The sequence below is a fragment of the Silurus aristotelis genome, assembly GCF_946808225.1.
Source record: "Silurus aristotelis genome assembly, chromosome: 11".
Lineage (NCBI taxonomy): Eukaryota > Metazoa > Chordata > Actinopteri > Siluriformes > Siluridae > Silurus > Silurus aristotelis.
Window position 1 is genome coordinate 15,704,475 of NC_139584.1, and position 20,637 is coordinate 15,725,111.

Below are 20,637 nucleotides of genomic sequence, written 5' to 3' on the forward strand. Positions count from 1 at the left end.
AGTGAATAAACATCACTTTGGCACAGTCTTGTTTATTTTGGCTTATTTAATGATATTCACTTACAAGTGAGATGGCTATGAATCTCAATAGGGTATTCAGCCATATATTTCAATGTAGGCTTCTGACAGCCAAGTTAAAAGTGTTTGCATATACACAAATATATATTCTCTGCCAGTTAGTGATTAATTTTCATATTATTTTCACAGCTCTAATAAACACTGATCTTGCTATAGAAGGCTGTAATAATTTGTTTTTGAGAACTCAGAGTGACATTTTACATAGCTGACAAGAAGTTATGTTCATGGGAACATTCCATTACACTGAATTATGGTAACATGCATAATGCTGCATATTTATCTTTAGCTGGACAAACCAGATGTGAACAAACAGTTCACAAGGACCCTGAAGTGCCTGGTTTACTCATTCTTAGTTTTTGATCAAGGAAAAATTCGGCTGATTTTCTTGCGTAGTAATCGCTACAGATTTGATACAGAAGAAAATTGCCCCAAAGGAGTATTAGCAATTTACAAAACAAATAGTTCAAATTTTAACTATCAATCACAAAAATTCGCTGTGGGAACATCGACCTGTGAAAAACTGCATGGCCCAAAGGCTCCACAAATAATCCAATGAAACATTATTTTGAAAACATACTCGAAGCTTCAGGGTTTCTATGTGAGTGGTCCACTTTCTATGGTATTTCCTGCAGTTGGAAACACTAAACGGACAAAGGACTCATTTTCAGAAGCAATTAGTGATAAAACTAAATTTTCTCATTTAAAATTCTAATTGGAAACATGCACTGCTTTGCAAAAGTTTGAAGAATCCTTGTTCTCTTTGGACTGTATTTGATTTCAGTACATTTCATCTTTATCACATTAGTGCGCCATTAACACCAACTTATCTTTTGAAACACAGTGGGATTCTAAATATCCTGGAACCAACTGCACAAGTGTTCAATAGACCATGTTCAGTAGTGAGCCTGTCGAGTGAAACCAATGTTCATAATCAACCAAAAGTTCATAATCACCTTGAGATATTCAAGGTCATATGCTTTCGATCATTTGTTGATGTGCCCCCAAAAACATCATGCGAGGCCACAAGTTCACAAACCTCAGCATGAAAGCTATTAAATCAGTCCATGTCAACAATCTGACCACATAGCAGGGTTATAATGCTGAAAATATGCTCAAGTGCATTTTTGTGCCTAGATAAAGCAGCTGATTGCACTTTCACTGTCAGCATTCATATTTCATTTGCTATTAGCCAGTAAAAATGAAGCCTGAGAAAATAGTCTGAATGTTGACAATAGTATATACAAACGACAAACGTCAGTCGCAGGCAATGTCTGTACAAACATGACGAGAACTGGATGCTTAAAGCTGTGAGGAGGACGGAAAATGAAAATAAAATAAGTTGACTGATTTAGTTTTTCATGAAAGACATATTTGTTGTTGTCTGAGGCAGTAAATTATAACCTGCTTGGCAGAGCCAGAGGAGCTAGGCCTACAGGATGCAATGGAAACTGGAACATGGAATGTGTGCGAGCTGAAGAACTGAGAACAAAGCTCAGCACTATGGCCTTTTAAAGGGGTATGAAGCTGCTCACTGTGTCAGACAAGCATTAATCCTATAGTTAAGGCTCTCTACATGTGTAGATAGGGCTGTGTGTCTATCCGCTCTGCAAACCGTTGCTGATGGACTGTCCTCGTAAGTGCCCAAAACAAGCATTACGCCACTATCTGCTTAAATGGCTTCACACAGCAGGATTGCTCCTGAGTGATGCTCTTCGCAGCCAGATAAAGTGCACTACATAGTGCAATTTATTCTTTAATTATCCCGCAACTGCATATGGCATGGTAAAAAAAAAATAATCAAAACACACGATTCCATTTGTATCCCTTTACCTACCGTCTTTTCAGGAGATTCTGCTCTGCTACGTTGCTGCATTTATCTAAAAGCTGGAAGTTAAAATTCTTCCTCAAGGACAGGATCAGTTTTCAAAAAATGAGCTAGGTTTGAAAGAATGCATCCAGTATAACATCATGTGTCATTTTCTCTTGGGCTAAAAATAAATGGCAACTATATAACCATATTCAGCTTGAAGAAGACAATGGCTCAATGGGGCTTAAAGTTTGTGGACACCTGACCATCATACCCGCAGCTGCTTTTTAAACAATGCAGACCTTTTCCCTAGTGTACACTATTTGTCGTATATAATAACTTTAGCTTTTTTTTTAGGAAGGCTTGGCACAAGAATTTGGAATATGACTTTTGGGCTTTCAGCTGCAAGAGCATTAGCGAGATCAGGCACTTTAATAGGCATTGCATGGTTCCTTAGACCCATTGAAGGGAATATGGGGAATATGTAATTCTACAGCATATATGGACATTTAAGACATCTTCCAGCTTGATTAATGTACACAGTTGGGTGTGATGGTCCACATACATTTGCTCATTATAGTACACGTATAAGCAGCAGCAACTAATCCAAGTAGACATGTACATAGACAAGTATGCATGTATATTATTTCTGCTAATCAATTTACATTCGGCATGATTTTTCTTTTTTGTGTATATAAATGTATATATATTTCTGCATTTCTGCAAAATGTCAAAGCATAACAAATGTTTAGTGTAAAAGTATTTAGTACTTTCATAACTCTTGCATAGGAAAAATATACAAATAAAATGCAGGATGTCAAAAAGAGCTACTGTTGCCATCCCAATCTTTATGTTCTATCAATACACATCCACGAATGTTTTATCAATCTTGTAAAGTGCATGTTGTATATTCCTTAAAAGATGTATCTAAAAAAACAACAGCTAATTAATACTTACACTGCTAGCAAAAAAAAAACCTAATAGCACATTAGAAATAATTTATTAGGACTGATGCAAATATAAAAGTAACAGTACATATTAATAAGAGTCATATAATAAATAGACACAAAAGAAGAAATTCAGGAATATTAAAAAAGGGTATGTAATATTTTTGCTACCATTTCTTGAGAGATAGTGCCACCTGGTGAAATCCTTCTTTCACCAAAAACTACAGGAATCAGTTAAGAACACACACACACACACACACACACACACACACACACACACACACACACACACACACACACACACACACACACACACACACACTACTGTGCATGGTGAACCGTTAATAATTTTCAATTCATTACAACGGACATATAAAAAACTAAAAATAAGAAAAGCTTAGAATGCATTATGAATTCTAATGTGCCAATGTATTCTACACTCAGCCGTTCCATCATTGAGTGTGCATATTAAGCATAGTATTGTACTTTATTGGGAAACACCAAATAATAATTTAGTTTGAAACTCTGTTAGCCATAGCCTCTTGGATCTGTCTGTTGAGTTCAGCAATGATACGGTCCTCGTGTGTGTACACACCTGTACGAAGCAGTGTGTCTCTCTCTTCCAATAAGCGGCTCAGATGCTCATCAGCACTCTCATTTAAAGACATGCTTGTTGGCTCCTTCCATGTTCTCTTCTCGTCCTGCTGCTTCAGCCTGGACATAATTGACAGGGAAATGAATAATTTTTTCATATAAAATTTTTATGAAATAAATAAATAAACAAACAAACAATAATGACAATAATCATTTTTATTAAATAATTATTAATAACATTCTTTCGGCTGCTCCCATTAGGGGTCGCCATAGCGGCTCATCCGTCTCCACACCCCCCTGTCCTCTACATCTGCCTCTTTCAAACCAACTACCTGCATGTCTTCCTTCACCACATCCATAAACCTTCTCCTTGGGCTTCCTCTTTTCCTCCTTTCTGGTGGCTCCATCCTCAGAATTCTCCTACCGATATACCCCATGTCCCTCCTCTGCACATGTCCAAACCATCTTAATCTCACCTCCCTCACCTTGTCTCCAAAACATCCCTCTAATATACTCAATTCTAATCCTGTCCATCTGCATCACTCCCAATGAAAATCTCTGCTACCTCCAGCTCCACCTCCTGTCTTTTAATCAACGCCACTGTCTCTAAACCATACAACAACGCAGGTCTCACCACAGTCCTATAAACTTTTCCTTTCACTCTTATCACAAATCACTCCTGCCACTCTTATCCACCCTGCACTCTTTTCTTCACTTCTCTAATGCATCTATTACATTGCATTGTTGAACCCAGGTTCCTACACACATAATATTATTATTATTATTATTATTATTATTATTATTATTAATAATAATACTAAGAAACCTAGAATTTTCAGTCAAACTTAAGTTGATCATACCAATTCCATATTCTGAAATGCAAAATTAATTTGTGATTAAAATTTTTTTGGCTACTGATGTTTTGGTTTGGAATATTTTCCTTTTGGTGGTCATGGTAGCTTTTACCTGTTCAGCTCATTGCGGATGTCCTGAAGCTCATGTTTCTCATTCTTGACAGCTTCCTTCTCTTGGGCTGCCAGATACTGTAGCCTCATGTGCTCCAGTTCTTGCTGCTGCTTCTTCAGCCGTGTCATAGCATTCTCCTGTTCTCTCTAGGAAAAAAAAAAAAAAACCAAAAATACCCAAGAGAAAATAAGAGATTCAACAAATCTATTATGCCTCCATGTAGAGAAAAATAAATACACAAAAACCCAAAACAAAACAGGAATGCATCAATGAGATTTGTCTAATATATATATATATATATATATATATATATATATATATATATATATATATATATATATATATATATACACACATTATCATAAATAAACAACATGGTGACACATTCCAGTGTGTATAATTTATTAGTTCACATTAGTTACACTGCCAGCTATTTATTTTGCAGAAATACTGTACATTCCTAATTCTAATTGTCACTTAATTTAATTTGACCCTTAGAAATAGCATGTTAAGGAGAAACTGATGAAATCGGAGGTTAAAAGTGGCATCATGATCTTACATTACCATTAAGTAACCACACATCAATATTCTGGATCCTTTGTTGACAGATGAAAGCCTGTGTGAGAATTTAACAAGCTCTTCCATAATAGCTAGCTTAATGACTTGGTTTAATTTTATCATGAACGGACATGTTTATGTATAATCTAATTTAATTTTGTCTTCTCATGGAGCATTAGAGGCCAGTAATAGATTTGCAAGAATCTAAATTACAAGAAAAACAAATCCACCAAGACACAGACATAGCATTTGAATCCAAGCAAATGGTGAAGAAAAACACTGAAACAATTATCCTGCAGATTTTCATAAGGTCCCTGGGGCTGAAGTGTTTCCTTTGCTACCTGAGGTTGATGGCTAAACTAAATATTATCAGAGCCCTAAACTGACAGTAAAAAAGGTGCATGTCAGCAGGATGGCCCAACTAACCATCTTAAGACCTTGACAAATTGTGTACACAAACGTATTTTGGGTTTCCTTGGCCTAGGGGTGACGGAGGAGTAAAAAAAAAAAAAAATAGCAATTGAGTGGCCAATGAATGACCTGTGGCTTTCCTCCAGAGGGGGTCAGGCAGAGGACTCGGAGTGGAGAAGGCTTCCAGACTGCAGCTCAACTGCAGTTTTCTGCTGAAGACTGAGTTGACAAGACCAGGACAAGCACCTGGGGAATTCATGGCTTAAGTTTTCCCAGCTTTTCAAATTGGCAAAAATATTGTTAAAGTCATTTTTTAAAAGGCAGGGCTGCTCCTTTGAGCAGCTAAAGACAGAGAATATTCCCTCAGTGGGTGAGAAAAATGCATTATGGCTAATAATTTTTTAAGTATTAAGTAACTTTAATGAATTCTGCCATCTGTTCACTTACGGCTTCCAAAATATACTATATTTGCTTATTTATTTATAAAACCCATCTAAAACCCATCAGTGAGTTTCTAGACAGGGATTTCGCTAAACCGGCCCATCAAAAATTACATGTGAATATTTAGATGAATGTAATAACATGTAAATGCAAGCATCACACCTTAAGATCTTTCAACAAGCAAAAATGTTCAGCTGGTTACTGTGCAGGCTAAAGCTTAGCATAATACAGATCTGATTTATAGGTCTCTTTCATATTAAGTTATAGACCCCTTTGTGCACTATAAATCAACCAATGTTTTCTTAACAGATATCTGGCACTTAAAGAGAAGAAAGAAAAAAGGCAAGGGGGGAAAAAGACAACTCAGACTTTCCAGCTGGACTCTGTCTTTAACAGTTATTAGTAAGGCCTGATAAGCTCTTTGCGTCTGCTCTGTTTACATTGGTATTAGTCTTTACAGGGTTCACTTGAGAAGGAGTTCAATGTTTCAAAGCAAACACCACAAGTTAGAGGCTGCCTTGCTACTTCTCAGAGCACCATGTAGAAGTGTTCTTCAACCCTGGAAAATTATAATATACTTCTGGCAGGAAATGCACTAAGAAAATACAAATTTGTCTTGAGCTGCCTTTACCTACATTCTCAGCTACTCACGTGAGATACAACACACCTCACTTTCCTTTGCTTTTGACCTAAGGCTATGATGAAAGACATACAGTATATACAACACGGAGTTTCCAAATTCAGCGTAGTTACTCGAAGACTATGTACAAATCTACAACCTTTATTTCATACCATAAACTTTGGTCAAGCAAATAGATCATGGCAACATACTAAACTGTGTTTTAAAGCATTTACAATGGCTTACCTGCTTAAATCTTGCCAGTTCTTTTAGAGCACGGCCCCACTGCTGCTTGTAGTGAAGTTTAGATTTTGTTGTTGATTCAAATTTTCGTTCCAGTTCAGACTTTAATAAAAAAAATAAAGTTACATAACACACACACACACACACACACACACACACACACACACACACACACACACACACACACACACACACACACACACACAGACAGATAGATAGATATTTTATCTATAACAGTTTGTCTCTAAAAAGAATTAATATCCAGCACACCTATACATAATCTTTTCACATGTTACTAATGCATATAAAATGTTTTCTGTTCCCCCAAGTCAAATTTCAGATTAAGCCATGGTATAAGATCAATGGTATAAAAGTGGTGGGTAATACTACTTTACAGGTCACTTTTACTAATCATTTACTAACCTTCTCTAATCGGAGCAAGTTAATCTCAGACTGCAAATGGATTTTGGGCCGAACGTTCTGCTGGTCACGATAATGCTGAAATTCATTTTCCAGGAGTTTGTACTTCTTTTCAGCATCTGTTACCTTTTGATGGAAACAAACACACACACTCAACATAAACAAAAGCTAAATAAAAAATAATAATAAAAAAAAAAAAAATACAAATAATTTTTTTTTTAAAAACAGTAAATTGTTTTAAAAGTCTATTTTAAGGATGCAACATATTGTTGTGTTGCATGTTGAAATAATAAAAAATAAAAAGAGTAATATAAAAGAAACACTTTTAAAATGTTGACTTTGTTTTATCTAAAAACTGGCAAAAATGTCAGTAATGGAAAATAAAGCTGGAATTACAGGACCTCAAGCATGTCTCTACTCAGGTGGAAAATAATCTAATCAATGGATCATCATCCTGGCACTAAATATTGCTCAGCTATTGAACATTACTGTATCTATTGACAACAAGCTAGCAGTAAGAATTGTGTGCATGTGTAATCTAAAAAGGTAGAATTGTCAGGATGCTTTAAAAAAAACAAAAACAAAAAAAAAGTTCACATGCATATCTGATTCCACATGTGTACATAGAGCTTAACACTTCTGATTGCAAACAACAGCTTATCACTCAGTTAATGAGATACTACTTCAAAACACACTCAAGAGGCACAGCACTTCAAGGGTCCTAGGCAGCATCTATTGTAACTAAATCCCAATGAGCTTTCCCCATTCCAGTCTTCCCTTTGTGATATAAACCAGACACCAAAAAACATAACATAACACACACACACACACACACACACACACACACACACACACACACACACACACACACAAAATAGCATAGTCCGACACAAGGCAAGCAGTGTCCAGCAGAACAGGCAGGAAGAATTCTGGTCTGATAAACTAGTTAGTGTGTGCTGACACAGGACAAATGTATGTTTACACGTTCCTGACACGGGAGGGAAGACAAGATATAGAGTCATGCGGCAACTTCAGCCGAGGATCTCTCATCACAAAGGCCCTTCTCCTTTTCGCATGTCAGAAACCTACTTTGGTTGATTTGTTAGATCCAGGGCCAGTCCAGATGTTTTGGGGAAAGAAATGAGACGGCAGACTGAACTATTTCAGTAGGTGGGCTGTCTGTGCAAAGCATGACACGAGTCTGGTTAAGACATGAAGCATTTGTCTGTTGAAAAAAAAAAAGCCTTGAGAAATATGGTCATAAGAGGAAAATGGAAAAAAGAAAAAAAAAAAAAAAAAAAAAAAAAAAAAACAGAAACACTGTCTGGCAAGTCAAGTCAAGTTAGGAGGCTTTAAAAAGGACTTGTTGGTCAGATGATTAATTAGATCAATGATAAAAATGTGCTCAAGTAAATACTGCGTGTAACATTCAAGATTATTAAAATAGAAAGCCAAGGTTTGCTCAGTGCTGCCAAGAGTCTGTCTGCCAGTGAAGCAATTTCTTCCCTAGTTCTCACTGAAAAGATTCTCTGGTAGAAACATGTTTGTGGCTGGTAAAAGCTGAGTGAATAAAGTGCTTGCAATTCTACTTAAGGTATGATTTTTCTTCATGCCACATTACCTGCATGGAAAACCTTTATTTTAATGCTAAATCCAATGTGATTTAAGACTAAATTTGCACTGATTGTAATATAGAAACACATTAAAAACATGCATCTTCACTACCAGCGCCGCAAATCACTACATGAGCCACAGTGATTTCACTGGCTCCGATGATTTGTTTTCTAAATGAAAATCCTTAATGACAAGGAGAATGAAGAAAGTCACTTGACCCTCTGCGCATATTATATTATATATATATATATATATAGCTAATAAGATTCATGCATCCTGTTATATGATGTGTAAATCAGAGGCCTTCTGGAGTGACTCATTCAAGGACATCTTCCAGAGTATTTTACATTTACATTTCGGTCAGATACTTTTACCCAAATCAGCTAATAGGGCAGATGACTGACCCAGTAATTGCAGCTTAAGTTGTTAAGTTGTTAATGATTAAAAGCCCAGAGCTCTAACTACTAGGCAACAACTACCTACTGAAAAATAGTGACAATTCTGTTTTAGTTTATTTATACAATAATGCAATAAAACAAAGAAAAGCCCAAGAATAGCAAATAAAACATTAGTAAAACTGGGAGCATGAGCTCATTCATTCTCTTCTTTACTTAAGCTGTGTTGTGAGAAAGAATACACAGTAGTCACTAAAGCCATAGCGTTCCCTTGGTCAATCCAGGCCTTAGTAGTACTTACTTTTTTAATCAGGCTTCAGGAGAAGGGGGAGGGGTGATCTTACGCCCCATTGACCTTGAGGTCAGCCCTTTCTCCTATGCTACTCCCTCTATTAAAGCATAAACTTGCTGCACAACCTCGGTCACGCCTACCTGCTGTTGACGCCTTGCAAGGTCCTCCTCAAGCTGCCTGACCTTTGATCTCTCCAGCTCCACCTGGTGAGCACAGTCTTCACGTAAACGCCTGGTGCTGTCCTGGAGCTCCCGCTTGAGGAACTCATGTTCCACGCGCATTTCCCGCTGCAGCCTCTGTGTCTAATAATACACATGCCCGTCACATTCAGTATCTCTGTATAGTGCTGCAAAATAAATATATAAAAAACACACCACCACCACCACAACAAATCAAATAAACCAACCTCCATCTCTGCATGAGCTAGAGTTTTTTCTCTTTTTTCTAGATCAGCTAGAGCCTTCTGAAGCTGTTCTTCCAAAAGATTATACTCCATCTCCTTGAGATAAAAAATAAAAAACAATCTTGGCAATCTGGTTTAAAAAAAAAACAACAACATACAAATCAACCTCAGTCCCATAAGAAGTACCTTCTTTTTAACGAGTGCTTCTCGTTCCCGATCTCTTTTCCTCCACTCCTCAGCCAGGGCCTGCATATGGCTCAGTTCTTTCTGCTTCAGCTACAGATATCAAAACCACAGCAGTCCCCGACTTAATGAAATGTTATAATGCACAAATTTACTCTCAAAATCAGCAAGGAGTGTGGTTATTAAATCAGTACACAAATATTTTAATTAAAATGATATTTATAATAATTTTTCTTAAGATTCATTCTTGAAAAAGAGGTAACCTGATTTTCAAATAGATCTTCTTGCATTTCCTTCCACATCTCAAGCTCCATTGCTGCTCTATACTCCAGGGTCTCCCGAGGTTTCGTCCCTACCTCATTCCCACCGTAAGGCTTAGAAGGAGCTGCTGGCTTATGGCACACCTGATTAGCACTCTGTAATATGAAAAGACTATCAATACTTAACCCAATATAACCCAAATCAATAACACGATATATGGAATTTATGGAAACATAACCTAATCAAAAGGTATTTACTAAAATCACTATTGACTGGGGGAAAAAGAATCAGTCATAAACATTAATCAAGTTTTACCTGGGAGGATTCAGATATGAGGACAGCCTGGGCTTTCACCAAACCCATATCCTCCAGAACTGCCACATAGCTAAGCTCAGCCACCTTCTCATTTGATCTATATAAAATAGAATAAGATCAGATATCAGGTACTCGTGAAATATAGTGAAATCAATTATTGCTATAAGTTATAAACCAGAATATTACATGCAATACAAATCTTATTTATTTTTTGGAAATGGAAGGGATTTAAGTATAACTAAAGTGCTGCATGTCTGCCATCTAGAGGTAGTTTTATGGTAATGCAAATAAAATACCACAATAAATTACAAGAAATACACAGTATTCACTTCGCATGATAAAAGCTAAAGTGGCAGAAACCTAAATACTATACAAACCCCGTTGTTCTGTTAACAGCTAGCCTCTCAGAGTAGGTCTGTCTCCAGTGCTGCTGTCCCGAATGGCCAAGGAAGCGGGTTTTCTCAGAAGTGAGGAGGTGGGAAAGCTGAACGCTGGCCATGCCAAGTAGGACATCTTTAGCAGCAGGGTCTCGATGCCACATTTCTACCAGCAGGGGAACCCTGGAAGAACCAGTATAATAAGGCGACTCTACGCTGTACCAGTGAAATGACTTTTGTAAACCCTTTTCTGTTCATATTCAAAACATTTACATGTGATGAAATGTGATTTTGAGAATACATGTGAAGTCACCTCAAGAATGTATCCTGTAATTGATTGGGCGGTGCAGCAAAATCAAAGGCACAGTAGGACTGAGGCAGGAATACCTCGGTGTTCTTCTTAATTTCCACTGCAGGGTTAGTCATTATTGGGGCTGCACTCCCAAAGAACTGGTAGGCATACCTACATGCAAATGTGACGAATTTTACAATGAGTTTATCACCCTAATTAGTAGAAAAGCCAACTTTTAACTGGAAACATAAATTAAGACTACCTCAGTATGCAGTTCACAGGGAAGCTCACATTAAGATCTCTGACACTACGCAAATCTATGGAGAAGCAGTAATGATGTGCTGAGGCTGGAATGGCGATCTTCGGAGCAGACACAGCAATGGAAGAGGATAGAATTTCTGGTTCACTTTCTGGTAGCACATTTTCAGATGCAGCCAATGGAGGCACAGGCAAATCTAAAACAGCAAAAACATCAAGCATTGGAATAAAAGTCTGTCAGCATCTCACTGAAAATACACATAATTTAACTGAATTATTAAGTCTGCCAACAGTCTCACCAGATTGTTCTGGCTGGGCTTCCCTTGCATCATCAGGCAGACTCTCAGCTTCAGTCTCTGAATTCTGATGTTCAGGGGAGGGTGACTGAGACCTTTGGGACAGGACAGGAGATGGGCTACGTTGTCTCGGCTCAGATGGGGTTGACTCGGGAAGGAAATGCACTGCTGGACTTTTTTTCACTGGAGTCTTCATGGGCAGCTCTAACAGCTTATCAAAAACAGATCATAACATTAACAGCAGATTTTTTTAGTGGTTATTTAAAAAAAAAAAACCTGCAATAAAACTTTAGGTTCTGTCATGTAAAAAAAATCAAACCAAGAGATATCATGTCAGATCTTTTTGCGTATACAAATGAAAAGAAAATTCAAATAAATTTTCCCATCATTTTGGGGAGTGTCACACCACGAAGCTTTGAGGTTGTTTTGAAATCAAAAAAGGCCCTATTCAGGTTTTAGCCAAGTGTTTGAGAATTTACACTAACATGGTTACGCAAGTGCACATACCATTTAATAAGGGTTTATGTGACTTCTCAGAACTAACCAATCAGATTCAATCTCATGTGCAAAGCTCATGTTCTTGATTTCATCTGTTTGCTGAAGCCATGAACCTCAAAGAGTTTAAAAAGCTGCATGTTCCTCAGATCATTGTCAAAAGGCATCAATCAGGACAGGGACAGAAAATGATTTGAATATAAAATGATCAACTAATGAAGAAAATAGTACACCCCAAAAAACATTACCCAGAACAGGTCTTTCCAAAACTGACGAAAGAAAAAGAAAACCAGGGAAGTTGACAAAAAAACAAAAAGAATTTGTTGTAAGTGAAAGTGCTGCAGAAATATATAAGAAAGGGTAAACTAAATACTTGCACAATTTGATTACTACAGTCAAATCACATCCGTGCAGATATTCTGCATAACTACACTCACACAATATTGCTTAATTAAGCAGGTGGAGTTCATTACTTTAATTAATTTACTTTTTTTTTAATAACATCACATAACATACTCAACAAAACTTATTTAAATATTTACTTCTTATTATTATTATGATGATGATGATGATAAACTCATATGTAAATGTCTATATAATTTGTATAATAATGGCTAAAGGCGATTAATATTCAGAGGAAACTAAAGATTGTTTCATTTTAGAATGAGACCGATTTACAGGTAAATTCTGCTTGTGATAGGCCACTCATTTAAATCTGATTCTAATCAGCTTTTAATTCCGACTGAACAACTGATTTAGGCCCATTATATACCTCAGCATCGACTTCTTCTCTTCTCAAGGTCACTGCCACTCCAACTGTTGGCAGTAAATCCTCTGGAACAGCCTGACGATTCTGTTGAATGCGATTTGGTGGTTTCAAGACAAAGGCTCCCTCTACAGTGGCCACTTGTTTGACCAGATCCAAACTATTCTTCATGAGTGCAGCAAGGGAGACCTCAGTGCTTCCTAAAGACTGGTTTCCACAGCAGAGATGGATCTATAGATAAAGATCAGTGTTTATATGCAAACGTTAAAGTGACAAATTAAATACATGTGTAGAAAATACAGAACACCTCTCCATAGCCAGAAAACATTCCAAATCAATGAGCTGCAGAATTACCTGAAGGTTATGCTGCTGGTTGAAAAAAACTCGTAAGACTTTGTCGCTGCTGCGGATACGAACTGAGGCTCGTTCTGGCTCAAAGTTTGGATTCATGAGGTTTTGAAAGGGTTCGCTGGTGACATCATTGCCCAGCAAAGTGTAGAAGAAAAAAAACTCAGAGCCTTCTTTTGCCAGCTTTGTCGAACTGGAGATTAGCTAAAGCATTAAAAAAAAAAAAAAAAAAAAAAGAGAGAGCGCCAACACACACACATATACACACACACACACACACACGCGCACAAACAAAAGAAATTCATGACACTGTAGTACAGAGGTTCCATGCTGTACTATTGCAGAGACAGTTCACACAATTAATAATAAGTAATGTTCAGCTTTATTAGGTTTACTGGTTCAGTAAAGTCATTTATCTGTATTTGACCAGTTGTGGACACTAATTAAGTAAATTTAATTCGTTACTGTACTTATACAGCCTTTTCACGTTTCTGTACTTTACTAAAGTATTTCCATTTGTGTAGATTTTATTTTTACTTAACTACATTTCAAAGTCAAATATCTTACTTTTACTCAATTGCATTTTACGAAATCAGTCGTTCCTTTTTATTTACGAGTGGATAAAAACGTAACTGGTCAAGCGCACAGAAAGTCACCAATCAGGGTAAAGTGCTTTCTGTTTTAAACTTGTTTTGATTGGCGCTTGGTGGTTTTTACTGAACACCAACATACAGTTCAGCGTCAGTTCAACAGCAAGCAGCACATTTTGAGAGTAAATAAATGATGGAAGAAACTCCTGACTCTAACCTGCCACAACTCCAGGGTCTTATTTGCGTGATTGTTTTTGAAGTAAAAGAAAATCATTTTTGGGCTCATTATAATTGTAATAGATATCAATCAGTGTTTGACTCTGTGTTTGAATTTTGATTTAAATTATTATTCTATTAAAACACTGCTGTGCTGAGAGTAACATTACAGTCTTTACACATAAACAGAGTTGATTAAGAGAGTCTTGTGACAAAAATGGTAATAGGAACACCACAGCCATAACAAATCATAGTAATTTGGATACTTAAGTACATTTAAAGGCAAATACTTTTGTATTTTTACCTGAGTAAAAGTTTAAGGGAGCACCTTTAAATTTTACTGGAGTAATATTTTACCGAGGGCATCTCTACTTTAACTCAACTACATAGTTAATGTTCTTCGTCCACCACTGAATTTGACTAACCATTTCCGACATGAAAATGCAGTACTGTAATCTGTTAACAGTTTCAAAAACATCTCACTACAGTATCTATATCCATGGTTTAATTATTACATTAATATTGGATTCATTTAAGCCATTTCCTAGGGAGCTCTGGAAATGACCAAATACAAAAGATCTTTACTACATAACTATTATAATAAATGATATTGCTGATTTTTACTGTATTTAAAACACCTATTATCAGGAATCACTAAAAGTACTTCCATGTAAATATAACTCTAGCTTAATAAAGGTTCCAAAAGAAATCTCTAAGGGGTTGGTGTATGTCACATCTACAAATTTAATTTTACCTGTTCCAGTCTGGATGCAAAGGCTACTGTTACAGACAGAACAAACAGGTCTTTGCAAAGGTCTGCTGGCCCAATTTGATGATATCCTTCATCTTCGTTCAGGATCACCTCTAGTTTTATTGACTCGAGCTTTGTCATGCTTGGAGACCCTGTAGAGCATTGAGGTAAATTAATGGTTACATGTAGCATTTGTAAAACATTGCACACAAAGGTACTGCAATAGCTAAAGTTCTTTAACATCATTTTGCTCCATCGAAGGAATATTTTGGAACAAGGAACAGATATAATCAAATTCAACTAACAATAAAAAAAAAAAAAAGAAAACTCAATGGGAATGCATTCATGGTGCCTAGTAAGGCATTAATATGCAAGAAGCCAAAAATAGGCCTGGTTTGTGCATGCTTTTAACTACATGTATGCAAGATGGCCACCATGTATATCCTGCATTCAATTAGACGTTTGATTGTGTAGCTGCATGTATTGCAGTTACATTGCAAATAGAAAGCAGCAATTTTTTACTTTTTCCCTTTTTTTGAAGAAAAAAATTAAATAAAAAATTACCTGGTCTTGGTGGAGCTTTCTTTGCTTTTAATTGTTCAGGTGCCTGTTTGGTGTCATTTTCCAGGACCAGGCTCAACAGCAATGATGGCTTCAGTTTAGTGTACTTACTACTTAGCAAGGAATACCATTTCGGAGGCTGCCGACAGAAAATATCACGGGCAAAATTCAAAAGAGATTTCACTTTGTGTTCCTCAATGGCATGTGAATGCAATTCTGTTCACATTACCCGCCAGATTTACCTGCTTAACTTCCTGGACTGATCTGAGATCCAAGACGATGTACCCGACACATTCTCTCGCCGAGGTATTCGAATCAATTGCGTAGCACTGTATCTTGATGGGTGTCCGCTGGAGTCTGGAAAGCAGGAAATCCATCAATACATAAAAAGCACACAACATGAGCAAATTAAGAAAAAAAAAAAAAAAAAAAAAATATATATATATATATATATATATATATATATATATAATTCGACAAATTGAAGAGTATAAACACACAGAACCAACCTATGCTGGTGAAGTGTTTTGCGATCGAGCTCCCATGCCAGCTCTGTAGAAAACTGTGGCTGTTCTTTATGCTCCACAGGGTCTGTCTCTAGCTGCTCCCCATCAAACTTTGCTTGTACGACCAAAGTTTGTTGCTGTCTCTTGGGAAAATGACGACCTGTTTCAGTAAAAAGGAAAAGAATAACAACACTTCATCATTATATTGTATAATTCTATGTGTAGACCACGGCAACCATATTAAATATCGTTATATTTATATATTTGAAGAAAGACAAAAAAAAGTAAATGAACTAGCTTCTTCACCGTTTTTTTTTTTTTTTTTAAAACATAGGACATGAATTATATATAACACATTGATTTAGACTGCTATCCTAAAAAGCATACATTTGTATTACGACAATACCATTACAACCATGACAGCAAAAAGCTACAGTTATTTTTATATATTAGGTGCTTAAACATAAATTTAAAAGCTGCTGTTAGTTTTTAACTGGACATCATTGTGCTCAGAAAACAGGGTCTGGGTTACAGTAGGTTTGTTTCTTCACATGTTTGCTTGGATACAACAACAAGCCGTTTAAACTGTCACATGATTGGACATTGAAGTAAGTTAACTAGATATACCGAGTAAGCGCTGTTAGATTCTTATTTAAGAGTTAAAGTATTTAAAGTAGTTAAAGCATATTTGCCACACTTTTACACTAGTTCTTTTTTTCTGTCATCTGCAACTGGCTAGTTCGCAGGCTAACAAAGCTACAGGCGCACAAAGGATTATGGATGCAAGTTGCACAAACCTTCAAGAATGGAAACGACGATAAGAAGTTGGTCTGATTTCGAGGCCATGACATTCGTGACCAATTTTAGTTTGTACGCATTCGTAATTTTCTAAAGATGCTCATATTGCCCGTTCGGCACCAGTGTTTACACCCCGCTCCTTGTTTAAATCCGAACGTCAACGAAACCTGTGGCTCTGAGTGGCGTATGTTTGTATGTGAAAGCCGTAGCCGGGGTCACAGCGCCCCCTGCAGTACAGGATGTGCGTGTAATATATTAATACAATTGAAATCAGGTTTATTTGTATTAATAACAATGTACAACCCAGCCAGTAGGGTTGCACAAGCCAGTGCGCTCTTATGTACATTGTCCCGAAGCAGCCGTAAAAAGATTAATAGGTTATGCTATATTATATATCATATATAATATAAGTGCTTATACATTTATTTTTAAATAGCAAGCCTATGTTAGGATGGCAAGGAAAAACTCACTGAGATGGTATGAGGAAGAAACCTTGAGAGGAACCAGACCCAGAAGGGCACAGAATGCCCATTCATTATAGTCTGATACACGCTTAAATGCAAAACAGTTCATGCCAATCGTAGTCCTAAGCCATTGAAGCAATCAATCCATATTAATTACAGTCCCTACTGTGTAATTTGCAGTGGTGGACAGCAACCAACAAAGTAAATTTAATCTGTTACAGAACTAAAGTAGCTTTTTTATTTCAAAGTCAAATATTTTACTTTTGACTTTTACCAACTTTGTTTAGATTCGCTAAAGCATAAAAAAGAGAGAGACCGCAAACACACACACACACACACACACACACACACACACACACACACACACACACACACACACACACACACACACACACAGTTTAACACCAAACAAAACATTTAAAAATAAGTATTACATTATGGAAGAAACTCCTGACTCTAACTTGCCACAACACCTGTAGCCTTATTTGCACAAATTTTATTTTAAGTAATTAAAAAGATGGTTTTGGGCTCATGGCCATTTTGATAGATGTGGAGAAGTCTTGCTCTGTCACTCAACAACACACACAACAGGGCTGCGTAAGATGATTCACGTATTTTTGGAAATAGTAAACAAGTTTTAGTTGGAATGTGTAGTATTTCAGGCAATAGTAACAAGACACTGATGTCATTGTTATTAATAAATAAAAAGGTAAAGCCTTGCGATCTCATCTGTGGTTAATGTCTTTTTTGCATGAGTTCATCTTTAGCTAAATCATCAGTAAATCTTATTATGTTTATGAAACAGGTATGAATTTGCTTAGCTAGCTCATTTCTCATAGCGTTGGTCACCAGGGCTGGAAATAAACACAAACACACTCAACAAACTGGGTGGCATATATCACACAATCTGGATGACTTCTGACTTTTCAGCATGCTGATATCCACATTATTCAACATTATCATGTTCGCTGTCATGTGCATAGGTATTACTGAAGCACTGTTGAGAAAAATGTGATTAGCTGGCACATTGTTTATGGGTGCAAACAGTGGTCACAGAGTTAAATTAAGCAAACTAGTAATCCTTTAAAAAGCAGACAATACCAAAGTTGTGGAGATGAGACTCCATCACTGGACCTAAGTTTGAAGCCCAGAAGTAACAGTGTGGGTTTAGCTCAGACCATACTTCCCAGACAATTTTTTTTACTCTTTTACAGATTTGTCACAAGTTACTAGAAGTGTTGGATAAAGTATGAAACATGCAGACTTTAGTAAAAGTACTGCTACTGTCATTATAATTAACTTGTGTAAAAATAAATATAGTGCTCAACAATTATTATAGCGAAAGTGATTTTCTTCCCAAAAAATTATAACAACATTCTGAAACCAAAAAATCAAGCACACACAACATACTTTAACAATCCCAAAAAATAATTAGCAGTTAGGTGCTAATAAAATTCACAAGATTAATTAATCACCAAGAAGTGTGACTTCCTCTATCTTTTTATACCTCGACACAGTTTGTTGTTCTGGAGCATTCAGGTATGTTCCTGCATCATGCCAAGAAAGCATGACACAATTTGTGTCAGAAAAAGATTGAACTAGTAATAGTCTAATAGTAGTCTAATGGAAGGAGGTTAGTAAAAAGCCTCCAAAAGTATACATGGCAGCATTACTTTGCAAAATTGCATCTGAACAAACTACAATATTTCTGAAACAATATCTTTTGAGCTGCAGAGTCCAAGCTGGAGATGTTTGATCATCATAAACAAAATGAAACACAGCATATAAGCTTAACACCTCCTGTCAAGAATGGTGCTGAATGGGGTGATGATTTGGACTGATTTGTATTTACAGTTACAGAACCCAGAAAGTCATTGAGACAGAGATTAACGTCACTTTACATCAGAATGCTCTTGAGTCAAATGTTAGACAGATTAGGATGGGATTAGACTGGATTCTGCAGCATTACAACAGTTACAAGCATACCAGTAAATCAACATTTGAATGCCTAAAGAAGGCTTTCAAGAAGGCAACTCAACCAACTGAGATGCTGTCACAAGAACTGTGCATAAACAAATACCCTTAATGGTCAATAAAAATAATTTTATATAAAAAAAGAATGGGTCGAAATGTCTTCAAAATGATGTGAAAGACTGTTCAACTTCAGCAGTACACATTTACATCAAGTTATTGTTAATAAAGGTAGTGCTGCATGTGTTTATATTTTTTCCACCTGGTTTCCTAATTTTGGTTTACTTTTGTGGGTAAACCAGCACACTGTTAATTGTGATTTTCTCTAGAAAAGCTAGATATTCTGCTACAACAGGATGCCCTACCACACAAATGGCCTCACCACTTTTTCTAATCTAATACTGAATTCAGCAGAATTCACAATTCGACAACAGTCAACTTGCTTTCTTAGGCTTACAAAGCACAATGGCAGCCTACTCATTGTTCTTCCAAACATAAAACGATATATATGGCATCCTCATTTAAATCGCTTGTCTGTAGGTCTGGCCTCTCTGACTAAATTGCTTGCTGATATGTGTGATTTTTGAGTTTAGGACACAGGAGCCTTAACATGTGGGCCATGTATGTGCTTAAGTGGAAATTCTGCAAACAGGGTAATGCTGCAAATGGACATTATTACCTGGAACCTGTGCATTGACTATTTCTGTTTGGCTTTAGCCAGTGGTGGACAAAGTACACAAATTATGTACTTGACAAAGTAGAGATATAGTAGGTAAAATATTACTCCGGTAAAAGTAAAAGTGCTCCCTTTAAACTTTCACTTGAGTAAAAGTACAAAAGTATTTGCCATCAGATGTATTTAATTCTCCAAGGTACTATGATTACTTATGAATATAATGTTCCTATTATCATTCATTTAAGCAAGACTTTTGCTTAGTCTTTTGCTTATCAACTTAGTTAATGTGATAAGACTCTGTTACTTAGCACATCAATCTATTAATAGAATCAAATTAATTTGTCAAACACTGATTGATGTCTATTAGAATTATTATGAGCCCAAAACCGTCTTTTTTAACTACATAAAAAAATTTGCTAATAAGGCTATGAGTGTTGTGGCAAGTTAAAGTCAGGAGCTTCTTACATAATTTATTACTCTTAAAACATTATTCTTGTTGTTGATCTGAACTGTATGTTGGTGCTAAGTAGAAACCACCAAGCAGCAATCAAAAAAAAAAAAAAAAAAAAAGTTCAATAGCGTGAGAGCTCTACCCTGATTGGTGCCTTGATACATGGTTGACAAGTTAGGTTTTTATCCAATTAAATATAAAAAAGAACAACTAATTTCACTAAATGCAGCTGAACATATTTGACTTTGAAATGTAGTGAAGTCAAAATTTTTCC

General features: G+C 36.4%; 1 protein-coding gene across 1 annotated transcript; it reads right to left on the minus strand.

Moving 5' to 3' along the window:
• Positions 1–2,868: 2,868 nt before the first annotated feature.
• cep120 (centrosomal protein 120) lies at positions 2,869–16,999 on the minus strand. The gene is made up of 20 exons (XM_083553695.1): positions 16,801–16,999; positions 16,007–16,163; positions 15,740–15,854; positions 15,501–15,636; positions 14,940–15,088; positions 13,386–13,583; positions 13,038–13,262; positions 11,774–11,981; positions 11,479–11,671; positions 11,238–11,387; positions 10,925–11,107; positions 10,548–10,644; positions 10,235–10,387; positions 9,975–10,064; positions 9,792–9,884; positions 9,526–9,687; positions 7,088–7,210; positions 6,668–6,766; positions 4,393–4,538; positions 2,869–3,546 (listed from the first exon to the last, which is right to left on the minus strand). Exons 1-20 carry the CDS (start codon positions 16,847–16,849, stop codon positions 3,345–3,347), a joined length of 2,928 nt encoding a protein of 975 aa, XP_083409821.1. The 5' UTR covers positions 16,850–16,999; the 3' UTR covers positions 2,869–3,344.
• Positions 17,000–20,637: the final 3,638 nt, after the last annotated feature.